The sequence below is a fragment of the Monosiga brevicollis genome, genomic scaffold, assembly GCF_000002865.3.
Source record: "Monosiga brevicollis MX1 MONBRscaffold_5 genomic scaffold, whole genome shotgun sequence".
Lineage (NCBI taxonomy): Eukaryota > Choanoflagellata > Craspedida > Salpingoecidae > Monosiga > Monosiga brevicollis.
In genome coordinates this window covers 1,010,775-1,030,847 of record NW_001865042.1, presented here as the reverse complement: position 1 = coordinate 1,030,847, position 20,073 = coordinate 1,010,775, and the positions used below count along the sequence as shown (strand labels likewise).

Here is a 20,073-nt window from a genome sequence, read left to right as displayed (position 1 = left end):
TGTCATGGGTGTCCCGGCCCATGATGCTCGAGACTTTGAAGTTGCAAACGCTCTGTCCCTTCCCATCACGCGTGTCATTGATGCCCCTGAATCGACGGCGAGTGCTGAGCTACCCTACGAGAAGCTGAAGGACACCTGATAGATTCTGGCGAATTGACGGGCCTTGACGTCGCCACGGCACGACAGCGTTGCATAGGGCTTCTTGAAAGCCGAAATGCAGGTCGTTCAACCAGTGTCACGCGCCTTCGGGACTGGCTCGTATCTCGGCAGCGCTACTGGGGAACCCCAGTTCCCATCGTGCACTGTGCGAAATGCGGCCCAGTGGCCGTTCCAGAAGCAGAACTACCCGTTGAACTGCCGGAGGTAAGCGATTCATGACTGTCTCTTTCTTCCCTCCCGATACGGTCCTCCAGTTCGTCGTTGCTTGAGCTCGCAATGCACCTCTGTCCTTTTGATTGCATGAACTTCTGGCATACCCTGTGGTCTAGTCGAGTACAGTGCAGTTGCGTGGCGCCGCAGGATCACCGCTGGCCTCGGCCGAGGGATGGCTACACACCACCTGTCCCCAGTGCGGCGGTGCTGCTCAGCGAGACGGTGATACATTGGACACCTTTGTCGATTCCTCGTGGTATTACCTGCGCTACGCTGACCCCCATAACGCAACGCAGCTGTGCACGAAGCAGTTGGCTCAAGGTACGTTGCCCGGCCTAGCGTTTTTTGCTCAGCGCTTTTTTTTTTTTTACTTGTCGTTTGCCCACGGCTTTGTGGCTGATCGGGTCTGATATCTCTCATCTATGCTTGGCGGGCCGCTTCCATACCGATATTAGCAATGCCGGTTGACACGTACATTGGTGGTATCGAACATGCAGTGTTGCATCTGCTCTATGCTCGCTTCATCAAGTCAGTACGCGAGTATTCCCGCTTCTGTCAGATTGCGGTCCAAGTGGACACCCAGTGGCCACCTCGTCTCACCAAACTACATTAATCTCCTGGGCTCCGGGCATGTCACGGTGCCATGCGGCATCTTCTATTGTAGTATGTTTCTTCACGACTGCGGTATTTCAACAGTGGAGGAGCCGTTCAAGCGGCTTCTCACCCAGGTATGCCCACCTTAGCTGCGGTGGCTCGCGGGCACTTGTAAAGGTGCTCTTACGGTCAAGACCGGCAACACATAGGGCATGGTGCATGGGCAGACATACAAATCAAGTATTGATGGCCGATACCTGAAAGCTCACGAGTGGGAATGGCGCGAAGCCGCTGATGGCCCGATCGCCACCGAGCTTGCCACGGGCTTGCCAGCTTTGGTTGAATGGGAAAAAATGTCCAAGGTACGGGCATTTCTGAGATCACCTTTGATGTTATCGCCTCCCGTCGTGACTGTTGTGCTCACATCGCAGCGGCTTTGTTGCTCCATGTCACACGGCACAGTCCAAATACAACGGCGTGGCCCCGGACGATGTGATCGCGGCTTATGGGTGTGATGCTACTCGCCTCTTTGTCTTGTTTCGAGCACCCCCCGAGGCGGTCCTCGAGTGGGACGAGCAGCACATTCAAGTGAGTCGATCGTCGACAGCAATCCGGCTTCTCTTTCTACCTGTCAAACACTGCATGGCATTGGGTGGCGACTGCTGATCAAGTGTGCCCGACTTAATCAGGGCGTTGCGCGATGGATCACCCGTCTTTTTGAGCTGACTGACAAGCTGCAAACATCCATTGCGCAATCGGGCGTTTCCACCGAGGTCGGTGACATGCTCAACAAGATTGTGGTCTCCCGCTCAAATTCATGCACCGTCGCGCATGGTGATCTGACTGGACATCTTCCGATTGCACAGCCCATGCCTGCTGTCAGTCGCAAGCTTCATGCCGCCATTGAGAGATGCAATCATGTATTCGAGTTGGTTGTCGCTGTTATCATCTGCCGCCAGGGGGTTCTGATACTGGTCTCGCTCACCGTCTCACTATGGTCCGCGGCCATTATCGAACTTGCAGAGAATCATTCGCTTTCAATACAGCAGTGGCAGCTCTCATGTCGCTCTCCAATGAGCTACGTGAGGCTGCGCAGGCTGATGGCCCAGTATCAATGAGCGTGCTGGGTAAGCTCTGACGCACCTGTGCCTGTGCTGCTCCCCATGCATTGTCTAAATCGGCTTGATGCTGTCCGACTTTTGCCCAGATGCCACCCGGAGCTTGCTAGTCATGTTGGCCCCCATGGGACCATACACGGCCTGTGAACTCTTTGACAGACTGACCGTCTTTCCGAGCGTCGACTTTGATACCAAGGTTTGTGCAGCTTTCACCATTTGCTTCTTAAAGGTCTCTTCTGCATTTGTCATCGTCAAGGGTTCATTTACTTGGCGAACTTTTTTTTTTGCAGAAGGATTGCCTGTCGCAGCGTTGGCCTCGCGTGGGCACAGAAAGGCACGAGGAGGACGAGGTTGAGGTTGTCGTGCAGGTACGATCACCCAGGCTCACTTACGAGCACCTGGTTTCCGGGTTTAGCACAGCTTGACATCGATTGCTCGGCTTTTGAAATTTGATTTTCTTATAGATTCAGGGCAAGACGCGAGGCAAGCTGCGGGTGCCGCGCGGTGATGAGACCAATGCCGATCTTCTCATCCAATACTTGCTCGAGTCTGATGTGGGCCAACGCCACGTGGGCGACGCAAGTCGGTGTGTACCACTGGCAGCTCACCTAGTCTTGAATTATGGCGCATTCTCATTGCTGGTTGCATCTTTTTTGTTAGTATTAACAAGGCCATCCTTCCGCCAAACCGTCAGTTGCTCAGCGTTGTTTTGCACAAGAGCTGAGCATCTGGTCTCAAGCTCAAGTGCGGGGCGGCACCGCGGCTTTAAGGCAGGAAATCGACAAGAAATAAAGAGTCCGAACAGATCTCAATTGAAACACAATAAAAAGCCGAAAGCATTCCACGCGCCTTGCCAACCAGACCCAACGAAAGGCACCCTAGACTCCTATTTTGAAAAGGAGGACTCCAAAAATGAAAGAAAATTAAAACCAAGCAATTGACAGTCTATGCGTCGGCTTCTCCATCGACGGGTGCCACGCAAAAGGCCGGGATGCGGCCATACAAATCATCACACCGGCCCAGATAATCGACGCCGTCTTCGCCAGAAACCATGACGACGTCACCCTGTACAAATGCAAAGCAAATCAGGGCCAGGCAGCAGACATCAGGTGAGCCATTGCACCAGGCCTGGACCCTCTGCGTGATACCATCCCTGCACAGCAGCAAACTATGCGAGCAAGCGCAAGCCAAGGCCACATACCTCCTCAAGAACCAGATAGGTTTCGTCACCACCTCCAAAGCCTTGAATGACAACAAACTCGACCTCTTCTGCGTACAAGACCATGTCGTCGCTTGCCAGTCCTTGCCAACGCTGGCGCTTGGAAGCAAACTGCAACTCACCCATGCCTGGGTCTTCCTCCTCGTCCTCATCAGAGACAAGACCGGACAGGTCCAAAACCTGCTCAGGCATCAGCGAGACGACCTTGGAGGGCGCAGCCACCCCCAGGAGAGCGTGGCTGCTGCCTGATTTGGACGTGAGCTCACTTCTCAACTCGGCCAAGGCCACCTTCGTCTCGACCAACTCAGCAGTCGTTTGCTTCTCCGACAGGCGTGCTTCCTCCAGCTCCCTCAGCTTGGCCGCCAAGACCGCCTCAAGCTGCTGAACGCGTTGCGCGAGCAATTGCTCACTTTGCTGAACGTTGTCATTGCGCGCACGCAACAAGGCCTCGGCTTGGCGCACCGTGTCCAACTCGGCCTCGAGAGCTTCGATGCGCGCCTGACTGCGGGCCAGCTGATGATTGACAGACTGCATCTCCGATGTTGGAGACTCGCCGCTGCCACCGCGCTTGCGCAATTGCTGGTTATCAGCTGCCAGCTCATGCTCGCGCTCTTGACTTGCCCGCAGTGCTTTGCGCAGAGATTCCAACTCTGCCTGGTGCGCTGCCTGTTGCTGAGCGGCTCGCTCCTCGGCCCGGCTCAATAGCTGACGCAAAGTGGTGGCATCCTCATCCAGGGCAGATTCCAGCTTGGGGTCGGAGCTCGGAGCTTCCCCAGGTGTCTGCTCAAGGTGCTCTACGCTTACCACGGGGTCAGCAGCAAATTCGTTGTGTCGATCAACAACCCTCCACGCGCCCTGAATAGCGTTTGGCAAACCTAAGCGGGGAAAGGAAGGAAAATACAAAACAAAACAAAACAACACAGAAACACAAATTAGATTTTCAGCAGTCAAGCGCATATTGCCTGAGCTTTGATGCAAAAGCGACCAACTTGGGCTGGAAGTGTGTCCATAAGCCACCGTCCCGGTCTGTGAAAGCCAAAGAACCCAGTTGTTGCTCGCGGCATCGAAAAACATGAAGACGTGCTGTCCTGCCATGTGGCCGTGGCTTTTGCCGACGACATACCTACACACCAATCACGACAGAAGCAAAGAAAGCGGCGGGCAACATGAAGGGGACCCCAGAAGCGCTATGGTTGATTTGACAGAACACAGCTGGCACCCAGGTCAACTTACTGGCTCCGAAAAATGGGTTGGTCGCCATGGTTGCTTTCGAGCTCCACGTAAACACCATTGAGCAGGGTCAAGTAGTCGGTGCGTCCGGTTAACTGCAACGCCACACCATTTGGTCGTGGAGACGCGTTTAGAAAGCTGGCATCCGGGGCTTCAAAACGCGGGACGGGTGCACCACTAGTTCTCGTCGGTCCGCCACTATCGCTAGCCGAGCCAAGACTGCTGCGCGAGCCCTTCTTATCGCGGCGGGAAATTTTGCGCAGGGATTCCATGGCGCGTGAGCCCCAGGTTCGTCGTCGCGTGCCTCGATCCTCACCGCTGTCAACGGCTTCCTCCTGGTCGCTAGCTCCGAGGACGGAGATGTCGCTGGCGGTGCGAGAGGTGGGTGCAGAGGACAACATGGAGATCTTAGAGCCTGTGCCTTTCCGTTTCTCCATACCGAGATGCTGGGCTTTGGTCGCCTCGGCCTGAAGCTCTTCATTGGACGCATCATCACGAGGCACAAAGTTCGTAAGAAAAAGGGATGAGTGACAAAAAGCACTGTTGCGCATGTTGGGTGGCTTGCGCAGTTCGTCGAGGGCATAGACCAAGCCGTTGCAAGGTGAGAAGCTCTCGCGGCCGATGGAAACCATCTTTTGGCCCGCTTGAATGGGATAATATTGCACCTTGCCGGTACCATCCATGACACAGAGGGTGCGTTTCATGCCCTCCCGCGCAACGAGGAAACGCCCTTGTGCATCTTCCTGTCCTAGCGCTCTGAGGCGCTTCGCGGCCTCGCTCCGAGTACATGCATGCAGCCAGATTGGTTTGGAGGTGTGGGTCAGCTTTTTGATCTGTCCCTGGGCTGAGGTCATTGCACGAGGATTGCTATCCGCCTCATTTTCATCAGCGTCGTCGTCGATATCGGCATGACTACCAGCATCGGCATCAACCACTTCACTTGCACGTGTCGCAGCTGACGCTTTGTCAGCAGGGCGTGCTTCATCATCCATCCGAGCCGTGGCAGTCGCGGAGTTGGCAGTCGCGGCAAGCACAGACGGCAGCACAGCGTCCTGCGACCGGGGCACCAGGGATGTGCCCAAAGGCGGTGTTTGGTCAGCGTTGGTGGGCTGCGCCGTTGGCACCGATGGCGCCTGGGAGGATGTGGATTGTTGTTTGTCACGCATGTTTCGACGACCATCTCGATAAAAGGTGCAGGCACAAAGGATGGTTGAATAGCAAAACTCGTACTGCTCTTGCGTTTGCACGAGGTATCGTCGGAAGGTACGCATGCGACGCACGGTTGCAAGCACGTCAATCGTGTGCTTCCCACCCTTGTCAACATAGGGCAGGTATGTGAGAACTGAGTAGATGAGGATGAAGACGCCGGTACGCCCGACCCCAGCGCTGCAGTGTACCACCAAGGGCGGCGCAAACTTTTCACCCTGCTTTTTGGCTTGAGCATGCGCGGCGTTTTGAGTGGCCATGGCAAGGTGTAAGAAGTTGAGAAAGCTAACGACAGTGCGCGGCACGCCGCGGTCGGGCCAGGCGATATAGTGGAGTTGCGTCACAGTCATGTCTAGGCCTGGTTGATTGGCGACCGAGATGGTGAAGACGCGCTTCACCCAAGCAGATGCCGTTGACTCTTCCACGTTGGTCACAGTGGCACCTGGGCCCGTGCCATCGGCAGGGAAGGACAGGCTCTGACCAGCATCCGGCCAGTACTGATCACACTTGGTTCGGCCACTCTCGACCACGTTTGTGACCATGACAACGACACGGCTCCTCTTCTGCTCGAACGTTTGAAAGGATGAGAATCAAGCCCAAATCAACACACGCCCCAAACCAAAAAAAAACAAAAACCAAAAACCAAAAAAACAAAAAACAAAAACTAAAACAAAAACAATCAACACAAGCGCAAGAATGATAAACACAGGTGCGGTCGGCAAAATGACAAGTGATGGGCTGGACACCATCTTATTGTGCTTGGAGGCTAGGATGGGCTTGGTGGCTGCCTGACTCATGTGTTCAGAGTATCACAGGACGAGGATGGAAGCTTACCTCGATGATCATTTGCCAGAAGGCGTGACGACTGGTGGGGAGTGGTCCTTGGGCGGCGATAAAAGGCGGTGACCCGCTGAGAAGGCCGGTGATGTGGCTTGCATTGATATAGGACTCGCTTACACTGGCGCTTTCCCCTCCCAACTTGACACGAGTTTGATCGTAGGGAATAATGTCATTGTAGCGGTTGAGGGCCGAGCACTGGCGGCCAGCCCGAGTGACGTCGGGTTGAAAGCGAGCACGATCTTCTTGATCAAGAAGATAAAACTCTTTGGCAAAGCCACTGACGCCAGAGTCTGATTTGCGGCCCAAGAGCTCGATTCGTGTTTTGAGCGCCTTGATAGCAGCATCAAGAGGGCCTGCCTCATCCGCTGCCTCCTGCACGGGGGGTTGCGCAAGGCGTTGGGCCACACCGGTATTGCTGAAGGGTCGCGGGCGGGCCCTTGGCACGTCGGGTGTACTACCGGATGGTAGGACAGGCGCTACACTTGTTGGTATGGGCGAAGAGGCTGGTGAGGAAGAGGTCGGTGAAGAGGCCATCACTTGTGTTGATGGCACCGGTGGAGATGGTTCCTGGGATGATGCGTCTGGGGCATCCTGCAAGGGCCTTGGAGCTGTCGACGCGGGGAGCGTTTTATTATTAATGCCAGTGGGGGCAACGAGTGATTCGACAATTTCTTCATCGTCACTCTGGGGAGAGGCGCGAGCTGCACGGGCTGCACGGCGTTCAGCCAAGCGTCGCAGGCGCTCTTGCCGATCATCTACAACTTTATCGTCTGACGCAGCGGTGGGTGCAGGGGCAGCGGAGGCGGGCACCGTCGCGGATGCGGGTGCGGGCAGCGGAGCGGGGCCACGTGCTTGTGCTTGTGCTTGTTGGCTGCGGCGTTCACGCAGACGCGCCAGACGCTCTGCTCGGCTGAGTGTTCTTTCATCTTCTGGCGCGGCTGGCTGATCTCCGGACCTAGCAACATACACGAACCAAAGAGCATGATTGGTCAGCCAAACAGTCCACTGACACCACATAAGCAGTGCACAACAGCCAGTGTACATGTCGGCGGGGCGAGTGGTACAAAAGCGCGTACATGTCATCAACAGAGCCCTCGGAAATTGTCACCATGTTGTCGAGATGATTGTTGTGTGAGCTATCAGTACTGTTTTCAGCAGCACGCTCCTCCCGCCGGCGCCGGGCTTCTTGTAGCTTGCGTAAACGTTCTTGACGTTGAGCCTGTCGTAGCTGCTCGGCAACGCGAGCCTCCTCTGCCTTGCGCGCCTCTTCGGCTTCAAAGGCCACGCGTTCCTCACATTGGACGCCAGGAGGCAGGGATGCCTCCATCACTTGCCATCGATCCTCCAGCATTCGGCGGCGCTCGGCAGGCTACGCAGCGTTGGATTGGTAGCGCACAAAGAGCGATGTGCGATGAACGACGAGAGAGACAGAGAGAGACAGAGGGAGCATGTGTTTGTGAAAGGGGCAGGAATTGCCTTCTCTTCATACCTCTTCTTTCTCCCATTCAGTTTGGGAGAGCTCAGGATTAAATTCTCCACAGCGATCATAGTCATATGAGGCATACGTGTCAAACTCGCGAATGGCCTGCAAGTTGAACGATAGACGACGTGGCGCGTCTGGATCCACCGCCACGGGTTCGGGCTCGTGCGGGTCTTGATCCTCGGGCTTTTGAACGTGGGTTACGACGAGCGAGGGCACAGTGTGCGCCAGGAGGGCAGGCATGAGTGAGGCACACAGTGCAAGCAAAAATCCCGCGGCAGATATGCAAGGAAAGCCATGCTGGGCATACCGGGGTGAAAGACTTGGTTTTGAGATTGAAGCTCGCCAGAGATTTGACAAAAGTGCCGGGAAAGGAGCCCGTTCGACCGTCGATTTCGCCCTCCCACCAAGAGTCTGGGCCATCACCTTGATCTGTTACGGCAATGACGGCCCCTGCCTCGAATTGAAGGTCCTCTGGATCATCCGATTGGTAGGCGGCAAGGGCCCTAAACAGCTGAGGGGTGGTCATGTCGGCGACTGAGACAGAACCCGACCCGTCAACACTCGCCAATGATTCAGATCCCTGCTTGGTGAGTGAGACGGGTTTGGTGAGTTGTCTTCTTCTACAGCAATCTTGAAACGCTGTCCCTTCTCACTTTTAGCCCAGCCAGCAGCCAGCAGCCAGTAGAGCGCCCAGCTCAAGTCACAGCCACCAACAAAATCGTGTGGCTGCTAAAATGGTGTGTGTGTGTGTGTGTGTGTGTGTGTGTGTGTGGTGCACGAGCTGAAGAGAGAGAGAGACAAAAACAAGAGAGCAACAACAACAAAGTTTTGCACTGCCACAGACAGACACAAAAGCGACGCACAAAAGCGGGAATGCTGACATTGAAGGGTGTGTTGCAGACAGTATGAGGATCTCGGCGAGTTGGAATGTGGGAAGTGACAGCGGACAGGGCTAGGATGGTTGATGGGCAGCTCAACTGGTGAATGTTTCAATTTGGTGTAAAATACAAAACGGTCTAGGTTTTACCTGCCCAACGGACCGGACCTGCTTGTGCGCACAGCGCCAGCAGATCGAAACACAACACAGAGACTCAAACTAAAGAGGGCGGTTCAAAAGACTCGGTCCATGCCGCCTCTTGCCTTTTGGGATCAGGCATCGAACATGGACGCGATGGCCTAGCAAGAATAACCTTGGGCATTGCAAACCAGCTCTTGCACCAGGGCATAGACCACAAAGACCACGTAAAGCACGGCAAATACGATGCCAATCTTGGGGGTCAGCTGGAACTTGTTCATGCCAAGCACGAGCCACACCAACATCAATACCCCCAGAAGCAGGAAGCCAAACTAAAAAGTGACAAGAGTCCAGATTTGAGTTTTGCGAGGTAGTGCGGTCAGAAATTGCATTGGGTGTGCAAACAAGTGCGTGCGTATGATGAAAACAGATGGAAGAACCTTGGTCTTCCGACAAAAGCCAAGGCAGAGCGGCTCTCGTCTCACCTTGGCATGGTCGAGCACGGCTATTTGACCCTGATCATAATCACGTCGGACATCGACCTTCAGCAGGTCCACGGCGTGACCATCAATCAGAATCTGGAAGAAGGTGCAGTGACGCAGGCACACCATCCCAAATCAATACGCAGGTCGGCACAATGCACCAGCCCAGCCAAGTTGCAAGATACAGGCGCAGTGTCTGAGTGCCTCGAGGGAAGAAAGTGCAGGCGCATGTCGTACCCGAATCAGAAAGGGAAGACCGAGACCAAGATTGATGTCAAAGACGTTGCTGCCAATGGCATTCGAGACGGCCATGTCACCATAACCATCTTGGGCAACCAGCACCGAGCTGATGGCATCCGGGATACTGCACAAAACAAGAAGAGGCGCCAGTAGCCCAGTCGAATGATGAGCGCAGGACTCGAGATGCGACGCCAGCAGCCATTCCAGACGCGGGAACAATGTGCTCACGCACCTGGTTCCGGCCGCAATGAGCACCAGACCCATGACATAGCTGTCAATCCCAAGCAGACATCCAAGTCGAGCCACACAGAGGACCATGGCAAAGCTCAGAGCTGCGATCCACAGTATGCAAATGCAGAAGCACGAAACATAGTACTTGGCTCCGGGAGGAATGGTGTTTGTGAACATCCACACATAGGGCGCGGCCATGCAAAACCCAATCCAGCGTCCTGCATAGACCAAGCTGCGTTGGCATTGCAAGTCAAGGCAATCCAAAGAAGTCAGCCATGGTGAGACGAAGAAGACTAACATGTAAAAAAAAGAGAAAAAAAGAAGAAGAAAAAAAGAAAGAGAATCGAGAGACACGAGCAGGAGCAGGAGCAAGAGGAAAAGGAAAAGAGGGGGAAAACAATCTTGTCAGCGGGCATGGTCACAGGCACACTAGTCTTGGCGGATAGGCTAACCGCTGCCAAAGCGTGTGCACCTCGCCTTCTAGCGGTTCTGGACGAGGTCCACCAAGGCATGGGTAGCATAGGCGGGCCGAGCACGAAGCCGGGCCATCATCGTCGTCGTTCTTCTCCTGCTCAATCGGTGTGACGTTGATCGTGCTCCCTCGGGGTGTTGCAGTTCCCAGGCCAAGAGCAGCCTCTGATTCAGGCTTAGACTGATGCTTAGCGGGGGACTCAGACTTGGACAAAGGTGAATCCGGTTGTGATGCAACGGCAGGCGACTGCTTGCTGGGGTGTGGGCTGATGGCTGGCAGTGGCGGGCGAACGAGTGGTGGAACTTGCTCAGTTGAGGCAATGGAGCTACGATGGCTGAATGCCGATTGCGCGCCCTAGGGGAGTAGACCGATTCAAGCGGTGATCGTAAGCACAGCAGGACGGCGCAAATGGTTGTTGGGCAGCAAGTCCCACACAAAAGTTTGTGCAAACAAAACAGCGCTTGCGTACCAAGGAGCCTCGCGCAGGGCACCCCTCGAGAGCAGCCGTGAGTCGACCGCGTAATAAATGCTGAAAGGACGCAACGCTCCTGTCGTGATGAAGACAGGCACAAAGTCACACATGATGCTGGGCATCTTCTCTTGCCCTGAGGCTGAGGGAGGACACGGGCGCACAGGAGGGCGGCCAAGCAAGCTTTGGTATTCATACCCGCGGTTGCTCTTGGCAAGGGCCAACTCGTGAAGGTCACTGGTCTCGGTTCCCGCGTCAGCACCCATGTCTGGGTTGGGGACTTTGCTTGTCACGGATGGGGTGCTTGAGGCTTCAAGAATGACTTGTGGAAGCACTCTGTTGCTCCTCGATCGGCAGCAGCGCGCATACAGCTGAGCGAAATGCTGTTCATCACACACACCGGCATGGGTACACGTACGACAACCACAGACCCAAAATGATGAGCAATTGCTAGAAGGCAAAGAGGAAGGACAAAAGCACCCAGCTTTACAGTCAAAAGCACATACGTCCTGCAATGCCAAATAGCAGAGGTATGCGGCATAGAGTACGAGAAGCACGACAGCCTCGTGGAGCTGCGCACACGGGCAAAGAGACGCAGGGCGTGAAAAAAAAGTGATCCACAGACGCGAGGCTTGTCGCTTGCAACTCGACATAATTCTCAGTTGGATACCTTGAAATACCCGTCCCAGACGAAGGCAATGAAGAGGGCAATCGAAAGGGCATAGAAAGCGCTATCGCGTGCTAGGATTCTCCAGCTGAGATGGAGGATGCGGCCACTGAAGGCGGCAGAGAGAGCGACGATGATGAGAATGTTGAAGACGGCCGAGCCGAAGATGGTGCCAACCCCGACGTCAGATTCGACACCGATGGCGGCCAAGGATGTGAAGAGCTCAGGGGCTGAGGAACCGGCTGCCATAAAGCTGGCACCTGCCACGTCTTCAGGCAGGTGGAGCGCTTCACAGATGCCTTCGAGCGAGGGGACAAAATAGTCATCGCAGACGATGGCCAGGCCGTAAAAAAGGCTGAGAATGACCAACAGGTAGACGATGACAAAAAGGGCATTCGAGATGTCACGCTCAGCATCGCACTGTTCCCACCTCGGGCCTTGTTCCTGGCTCATGAGGTGGCGCGCTATTCCTGAGGTCTCCGCAGTGTTGGATGCATGCAGCATGGACAGCGCCAGACACACGCACAGCGCGAAGATGGCCATGGCACCGACCCGCAGCGGGCGACGCACAGGCCTAAGCATGGCGAATGGTGTCTAAGTCGCCAACTGGTCAGGGCCGAACGCGCTCACAACGTACTTCGTCAGCTACACAGAATTCAAAAAGAAAAAAAAAAAAAAAGGAAAAAAAAGAACAAGAGGGTAGGGTCAACAGGCGCTGAGGAGGCAGGTTTGGAATCTGAATGAACGGACGGACACAAGGGCACGGGCACTCGATCAGCGCCGATTTCAAGCGGGAGGAGAGCTTTTGACGTGCAGAGTGAATTGGAAAGACAAACATGCGAAGGATGACTTTCCCGTGTTATGTCCATGTGCGGCTTGCTTGTGTCTGCCCCAACCGCATTGGCTGTTGGAGGTGAGGTCAAGGCCAGGGGTGTCGTTCTGGGGAAAACCACTCACCAATGAGATGAGAGATGCGGCAGCAGCTCGTGGGAAACGTGAAATGAAGCACGTTTTTTATGGTGTGCCTTGCCCGAGAGGCAATCGAACCATGTGAGCCGCCGACGTCTGCACCAGATGAAGCAAATGGCTGGCATGATGGAGCGTCAAGAGAGAGGGTTGGGGCTGAGGTGACTGGGTAGAGGTTGTTACGAGAAGGCCAGTTGATTGATGAAACTTCCAAGGGCAATCAGGTGGCATTCAGAGGGTTGATATAGGCAGGCATGGGGCTGCAGAGGTAGAGACGAAGAGCAGTCAAGTTTTCAAGGTTGGCAGGACAATTCGGGGCAGGTAGGGCCCGAATTATGACAAAGCGGAGCGCTCTGTCATGAATCAGGACACATAATGACCATTTGTCAGAAAGATATACTTTGGAAGGTAATTTTTATAATAAAGAGGGGGCTTCTCTTGGCAACCAGGCCATCTCGTTGCTTCTCTTCACCCAGCCCTGTGTCGACACCCATCTCTGATTTTGCTTCTCATTCGGTCACGCTGCGATTGTCACCGAACCCCCCTCTCTCGCGGTTCCATCCCCAACCTCCATCATCTCTGACCACCAGCTTTTAGTGCTCCAGCTTTTGACCCGAGTCCCTTTTCCTGCCCTGTTGGTGTGTTCTTTTCAAGCCTTCTCAGCAACACGCATCGACTGGCTGGCCGGGCCTGGTTGCTTCTTGATGGCCTTTTCAACTTGTTACAAACTTGCACCGAACGACAGGGCTGAAACTCTATCGACGCGCAGGTGCTCACTGCCGCAATGCTGAGTTGAGCACGGCCTGCGTCAAGGACTCAAGGCTTGCTAGCACCTGTGACGCCTCTTCAAGTAGTCGATCCCTTGCTCGCCAGTCTTTGGTGTGTCGCAGGGCACTTGCTGTGTCTCACGACATAGACACAGGCAGCCGCAATCATGGCCACTTCGGCTTTGGATATTCTGCGACGGGACGTTTCGCGCGAGCGACGCATAAGCAGCGCCCGAGGTTCTGCCAGCTCTGCTGGAACTGGCGTGACCACAACTGCTTCGATTCGCACGAGTCGCCGTGGGCCCACCAAGTATGCATGCGTTCCTTCTTGCAGGCAATGCCGGCCAGCAGCTCGCTTTTACCTTGGCTGCAGCAGCTTGTTTGGCTGGCGTGCGGTTCTCACGCATGTCGGTCGCTGTGCTTTCCATAGGCGTGATCGCTACGTTCAACAGCTTCTGCGCCACAACGATGCGGTAGGTCGGATTGGTCCGACTTGTGTGTGTGTGTGTGTGACTCTTTATTCAATCGCAACAATCCAACCTGACCTCGACCTGGTGCTGGTTTTGCTGCTAAAGTATCCCGTCCGACTGCGCATCCGCCTCGAGTTTGAGGTGCCGGCTGGTGAGTGTGCCGCGTGCGTGGGTCCTTCTTACTTTCTTCCTCCTCCAAGTCCTGCTCACCGCTACCTCGTCCTGATGCAGCGGCCCCCGATGAGCTCGAGCAGGCAGACGCCGACTTGGCCAATGACCGTGAGTAGCCAGTCCATACCCACTGGCGCGCGCGCGCGTGTGTGGTTGTGCTGCGTTGCGTCGAGAACGTGTCTCCAAGCCGCTCATGTTTCTGCTACTCACGTCAATGCTCGACGTTAGCCGCTGGTTTGGATGCAACGGCCTGGCGACGCCGGTCAACCCTCTATGCCTTCGACGAGGCTCAGCCGGGTGCGTCTTTACAGAACAGAAACCAATCTTTAGTTTTTATTCGCAGCTCTACATTGGCTTGCCTGACTGATGCGCGTGCCTCTGGGTGTGCTGGACAGGTCGTGATTCGGTCATGTCCATGGCTCCCTCTGGCGGGGGTGCCGCCGGTGGCAAGCCCAATCGCTTGACATCCCGGTCCAGTTACATTCACTATGAGTTCACTGCACCTCACGACGAGCGTCCCACCAAAGCCGACGTCGTTGTTCATTTCAACGGCGCGAAAGCATTTTCTGACAACGAGGCCCGCACTGCCGGGTTTACCCGCCTGCCTGGCGATCAAGTTTTGCGCGCCTATTGGGAACACCATTTTGACATGGCAGTCACACCCGCACTCATCGAAGAGCTGTACCGCGATGGCCTCTCTTTCAAAATCTGGGACACCCGCGATAAAGTGGCCTCGCGGGCTCGTTTCGATCGTCCACGCGGTGGTGGCCAATCTCACATGCACGGAACCTTGCAGCGCATCCAAGAGCACCGCACACCTGGCCCACAAGAGAGGAGTGGAGACCCCACCTCTGCCGCCAACCTCACCGCTTCTGCCGCGGCCAAGCTCACGTCGGCATCTGCTCTCTCAGCCCTTGACCGTACGTGCTCGCCCATATTATTTGTAGAGAATTTCTTTCATTTTTTTTCTTTTTTTCCCAGCCACACCATCAGTCGACAAGCTTGCGTCCCCTGCGCCAGCCAAGTGGCTGTGGGCCATTTAGCTTCGTTGCAGGGTGCAAGCTCCCAGCGGCCCTCGCTATGACCAGCACTGCACAGCGCTCATGTAACGCCATGCCTGCTGGTATGGTTCTTTTGCAGTGAAGCGAGCGCCGCGCAACATGGCCAGTGAGGATGGTTCAGGCGCATTGCTATGGGTTGACCTTTCCACACTTTTTGGTGGCGAGCTGAGCACTGAGACTATTCTCGAGGATATTGACGAGACTGGTCTCAAGCGGCTGCTCAGCCTGCGCGTGCGTGTGAGCGTGGACCAACCCATCCTCAACCCAGAGCAAACAGTTCTGATGAACCCTTTAACCTTCACTGTCAAGCACGCGGGTGACCTGCCGCGTTCCCCCACCCCCTTCAGTGAACTGGACCGACGCTGTCGGCCAACTTCCCTGAAGTTTCGCTTCTTCGGCCAACAGCGATGGCAGTCCTGGACGTGCGATGGTCCCCATGGCCCTACGGCCGTGTGGGAGCGCAGCTTTGTGGTTCTAACCGGGCTATTGGATCGCTCCGACTTTGCCGATTGTGAGTATCAATTCCCGCTTTGTTGGCCTCGGTCATGCTCACAGGCAATCCCTCGAGAACAATTGAGGTCAAAGGGACGCTTGATCCTAATCCGTTGAATGTGCCTGTAGGGCTGGTCAATGGCGGTGGACTCAAGCTTCAAGTGCATGATCGTGATCGCTTGCCCAAGCCTGGTTGGGACGGTGGCATTGAGGACGAAGACTTTAGTGACTACAATGCTGTCGGCCGAAAGCTCAAATCGGCCGAGCAGGCAGCATCAGAGCTGTGGGATCCGTACGGCGTTGCTTCAGTCGACCTCTCCCCCATCATGCATGGCACGTTGGCGTGCTCATCCTGCTCTGCCCGTGCATTTGTCTCTTTACCACGTGTGCTCATCCACATGGATTTTTTTTTTTTCAAAACATTTAGGCGTCAAACAATTACAATTGACAGTCCCTGTCTTGCCGTGCGAGGAGCGTGGTAAGAACTGCGAGCGTTGCCGAGAACGATTGAGCTCTACGCCTTAGCCTCGTCTTCTGGACGCCCCATGAATCACAACTCATCACTGCCTTGCTTTGCAGAGCGCGCCCAGTTCTCGGAGACTGGGCAGCAGCAGGAGAGTGCTATGCATCCAGGACATTACGTGGCAGCAGGTACGAGCACCGTTCAATTGCGGTGCCCGTATACCCATGCGTGTCAGCGCATGCCCTCAAGGATTTATGTGATGCTCAACCTCACTTATTTTCTTGGGTGGCACGTGTAGGAACCTACCTTGATGTATCTGTCAGCTTGGCGCATGCTCGACGTTTTGATGTGGTATGTGCCTCCGCGATCCTTGTTTCAAATGGCAAAAGCACACCGTGCTAGCGCACAGAAAGCCCGCTCAGCACTCAGCTAGATCCATTGTGAACACTCACGACTGCATTGTCTGCAGGATGTGGATATGGACTTTATGCTGGTTCGAACGGGCGTCATGACGGACAAGGAGATTCGCAAGCGTCGTGCCAAGCGGGCCACTATGACGCCCGAGCCGCAGCGCCTGCCCAACCCGATGAGCCCGCGCGCCAACATGAATCGTGCTCGACCCACGGACGACAAGCGAGGTTCATTTATGAATCTGCGTGTGCCCACGGCAACAGGAACTGCGGTACTCAATCAGCGCCGGCGGCCCTTCACTTTACTCGTGGCACGGATGGCACCGCACATGGTTGGCTTTGCGGGCAAACTGCGCTCGGCCGTCATCAAGTGCAACGCGCGGGCCTTGAATGTGTCAGCGCACGACGTCAATGAGCTGAACCTCGTCCTTGGGGCTTATGTGCTTCAGGAGTGGCAGAGTCATGATGTGGACTTGGATCTCATAACGGGGTTTGAATTTGTGCTGCCTGAGGGTCGTCTCATTGTGCTGGAGGGCCTTCTGGATGGTGCCATGTCCACCATCTTGAATCAAGCTGGCTGGCCCGAGGGCGCCACTGTGAAGGATATGCGTATTCTCTTTAATACAAGCGTCACTGCTGCTGAGCGGCGGTACGGCGCCTTGGGTGCCCACCTGCAGCGCATCACGTTGGACAAGTCGATGCACGAGGTTCTGACGCGACAGGAGCTTTATTTTCAAGGCCACGCTCTAAACACGTGCCTGAGTGGCCTCTGTTGTGTTCAGGAGCTGTTTCGCTTGAATCGTCTTGCCGAGGCGCTGCGGTGCGCATACTTTCCATCCGTGCCCTCTCTTCTTGCCATCAAGCACGAGTTGGCTGTTGTGGACGAGCCCATGCGAATGCCCTGGCCCCCAGAGGCAGAGGCAGCAGCAGCCACTGTCGAGGCAACCTCACAGTCATACTTCAGCCCACGACATCGCTCCCGCCAAAAGGCGGCGCTGGACATGGCAGTACCCGTCTCACTGTGTGAGGCGGGGCGATCGGCATCGTCTCCAAATTTTGCGCTTCAAAACCGCACCTCGATCGAGCGCCAGTCACAACGAAACCGTGAAATTCGTGAGCGAGAGCAGGCACAAGGCATGATTTACGATCCTCTCTCAGCCACTATACGCCCTGCCTCACAGCCGGCCGGACAGCATCAAAGTGCCCCCACTTCACGGCCTGCGACGAGCGATCAGGGGACCAGTCAGCACTTGCAGCGTACCCTGCGCGAGGAGCACCGCAAGTCTTGGCGCACCAAGGAGGGGTTCAATACGCTGACCGGTCCGGGCACGGGCAGCGCCCTTCCTGCGCCTTCGCCTGCATCTGCACTGCGAAGTGCTGAACCTTTTGATGAGCGCTTCCTAAACCAGCCAGCCGTGACAACTGGGCGCAGATCCATGCCTTGGCATGAGCGCCATAAGGACATGCAACACGGCCGGCCGACACAGTTGTTCAGCAAGAACGACGCGACGCTGTCGGTCGGAGAGACAGAGGAGGACAAGTGGCTTGCCAAACAGCAGGAGGACGAGCGCTGGCGAGCCAAGCTGGTGGTGACTGATCCCAAGTTCCATGCACACCATCCTGCTCGCCGCACGTCCCAGGTGAGGCTTTGCTGTCATATTGTTGGAATGCGTTTTCTCTCTGTCTCTTTGTGTGTATCCTATCCCTCTCCGTATGTGTGTGTATCCTATCCCTCTCCGTATGTGTGTGTATCCTATCCCTCTCCGTATGTGTGTGTGTGTGTGTGTGTGTGTGTCCGGTGCTCACTTGACGCTGTTCGTGTTATCGTGTGCAGCTGGACCGCCTCAACGACTTGTTGGCGGACCGCCCGCAGCGACGATCACTTCGCTTGAGTTCGACCCAGTTTGCCCAGCCCATTAGCATGGACCTGCATGAACCCTATCACGAGGTACGCAGAGCCATGGTCTGAGTTTGTCTGTTCTTGACGCATGGTTTTGTCGCTCATGGCAGCCGTTTGGGTTGGATTGTGTTTGTGTGTGTGTGTGTGTGTGTGCAGCGCCGAGCGTCGGCCTTGACCCTGGGAGATGACGGCCGTGCCGTCAATGGCCCTGTGCCTATAACCGATTTTGCATAAATACTGCTTGCTCGTGGGGAAGCAAACTCTTTCCTGGTTTTTGTGCTTGCATTGTGTGAGTCCCTGCTGAAGATCTTCCTTCACATGCTGCCATTGTAACTCGACTATGTCCTCAGGCCAGCCAGCCAGCCCCTCAACATCATCATCATTAAATCTTTTAAAGTCATGTCAATCCAAAAAAAGATGACATTTGTCAAATTCAGCACTGGATGCAACCTCCCAACGTGCGTTGTGCGTCGTTGTGGTGCGTTGTAAGCATGATGACATTGTTGTTTGATGCTGCTGTGTCTGTGTCGATCTCAGGCTGACACGTGATTTTGCCAACTTGCACCTGGGGTTGGATTTGCCGCGCTTCAGGCCAGGGTGTGGTAGACAGTCAGCTCGTGTTGTTCACGTTGTCGATGGGACGACGAATAGGAAGAAGGGTGTTTCTTGATCGGTGATTTGGCTTGGCGGTGCTGGCTGGCTGCACAAACGTGAGCAAAGTTGGAGCGAGCTGCGGCACGGACGACCATGGCCGCGGCAGCGCACGCAGACGTCACCGACTGCGTGGTGCCCCCGCGTTCGTGCCCACGGGAGCGCAACCCGTTGCGGGATGCTACACGCGGGCTCTCAGCAGAGCAGTTGCAAACCTTGACCGCATTTCGCGAGCGCTTGAGCGATCTGGCTCCACTCGAGCAGCATTGGGCGGATGACGCCTGTTTGCTGCGTTACCTCCGTGCACGCGACTATGATCTGGACAAAGCAGAGAAGCTCCTGCGCGATACGCTCGAGTGGCGGCAGTCATATGGGATTGAGAGCATCACACCTGATATGATCGACCTAGGTGTGGCTCGATGGATTTGCACGCGTGCTTGTGCTGAGAGCAAGGGCATTGCCAAGGGTTTCTCGCTGCGTTAGGAGGCAGGACCGATACCCACGCAAACATGCTTCGCTCATGACCATCGCTCCCCCCTCACCCTGCCCTTCCTTTTCCATGTAGAGGCGACCAGTGGCAAAAACTACTTACACGGCACGGATAAATTTGGACGTCCAGTCATTTATCAACGACCCCGTCGGCAAAACACGAAGACTTACGATGACCAGGTCAAACAGATGGCTTATCTCCTTGAGCGCAGCGTCAACAGCATGGATGGCAGCAAGTACGCACATACCGCTTGCTTCCATATGGCCACAACCATGTTCAATTCGTTCGCTGGTTGGCTCGACGCATAGCCCGGCGCGACCCTTGATTACCACCACATGAATTCACTCGCGCACTGACTGCCGCTTGGTAGTGGCGTGGAACAACAGGTGCTGTTCATTGACTTCAAGGACTACTCCATCTTCAACGCTCCTCCCATGAAAGTGACCAAGCAGGTTTTATCTTTGCTCATGGACAAGTACCCAGAGCGTCTCGGGGCTGCTTTTTTCGTACGTCTACGCAACCCACGCATGACTGGCTGCATAGCAGCAGTCCTTGTGCAATGTGCAGCCGGCTTGCTTTTCATCGTTCACCTCT

The 20,073-nt window shown here is 55.4% G+C and overlaps 3 protein-coding genes across 3 annotated transcripts in view; 2 read left to right on the top strand and 1 right to left on the bottom strand.

Moving 5' to 3' along the window:
• Positions 1-2,084, top strand: part of MONBRDRAFT_6783 (uncharacterized protein) — a gene marked incomplete at both ends in the record, with an annotated part of 3,384 nt that extends 1,300 nt beyond the window's left edge. The window contains 5 exons of the mRNA XM_001744293.1: positions 234-363; positions 570-693; positions 1,037-1,100; positions 1,398-1,554; positions 1,656-2,084. Coding sequence (XP_001744345.1) covers positions 234-363; positions 570-693; positions 1,037-1,100; positions 1,398-1,554; positions 1,656-2,084 — 904 coding nt within the window. The remainder of the gene's footprint in view (positions 1-233; positions 364-569; positions 694-1,036; positions 1,101-1,397; positions 1,555-1,655) is intronic.
• Positions 2,085-5,735: 3,651 nt separating this feature from the next.
• On the bottom strand, positions 5,736-6,290 carry MONBRDRAFT_15437 (uncharacterized protein; the record flags this gene model as incomplete). Its single annotated transcript, XM_001744106.1, has 1 exon — positions 5,736-6,290. A coding segment is annotated over one exon (555 nt), but the record flags the coding sequence as incomplete, so codon positions are not given.
• A 7,050-nt stretch (positions 6,291-13,340) lies between these two features.
• MONBRDRAFT_31712 (uncharacterized protein) lies at positions 13,341-18,760 on the top strand. Its single transcript, XM_001744292.1, has 14 exons — positions 13,341-13,681; positions 13,802-13,844; positions 13,947-13,992; positions 14,073-14,120; positions 14,241-14,309; positions 14,408-14,932; positions 15,153-15,584; positions 15,629-15,949; positions 15,993-16,043; positions 16,145-16,216; positions 16,327-16,379; positions 16,498-18,252; positions 18,273-18,386; positions 18,495-18,760. The coding sequence occupies exons 1-14, from the start codon at positions 13,539-13,541 to the stop codon at positions 18,570-18,572; spliced, it is 3,750 nt and encodes a 1,249-aa protein (XP_001744344.1). The 5' UTR covers positions 13,341-13,538; the 3' UTR covers positions 18,573-18,760.
• The last annotated feature ends 1,313 nt before the right edge of the window (positions 18,761-20,073 follow it).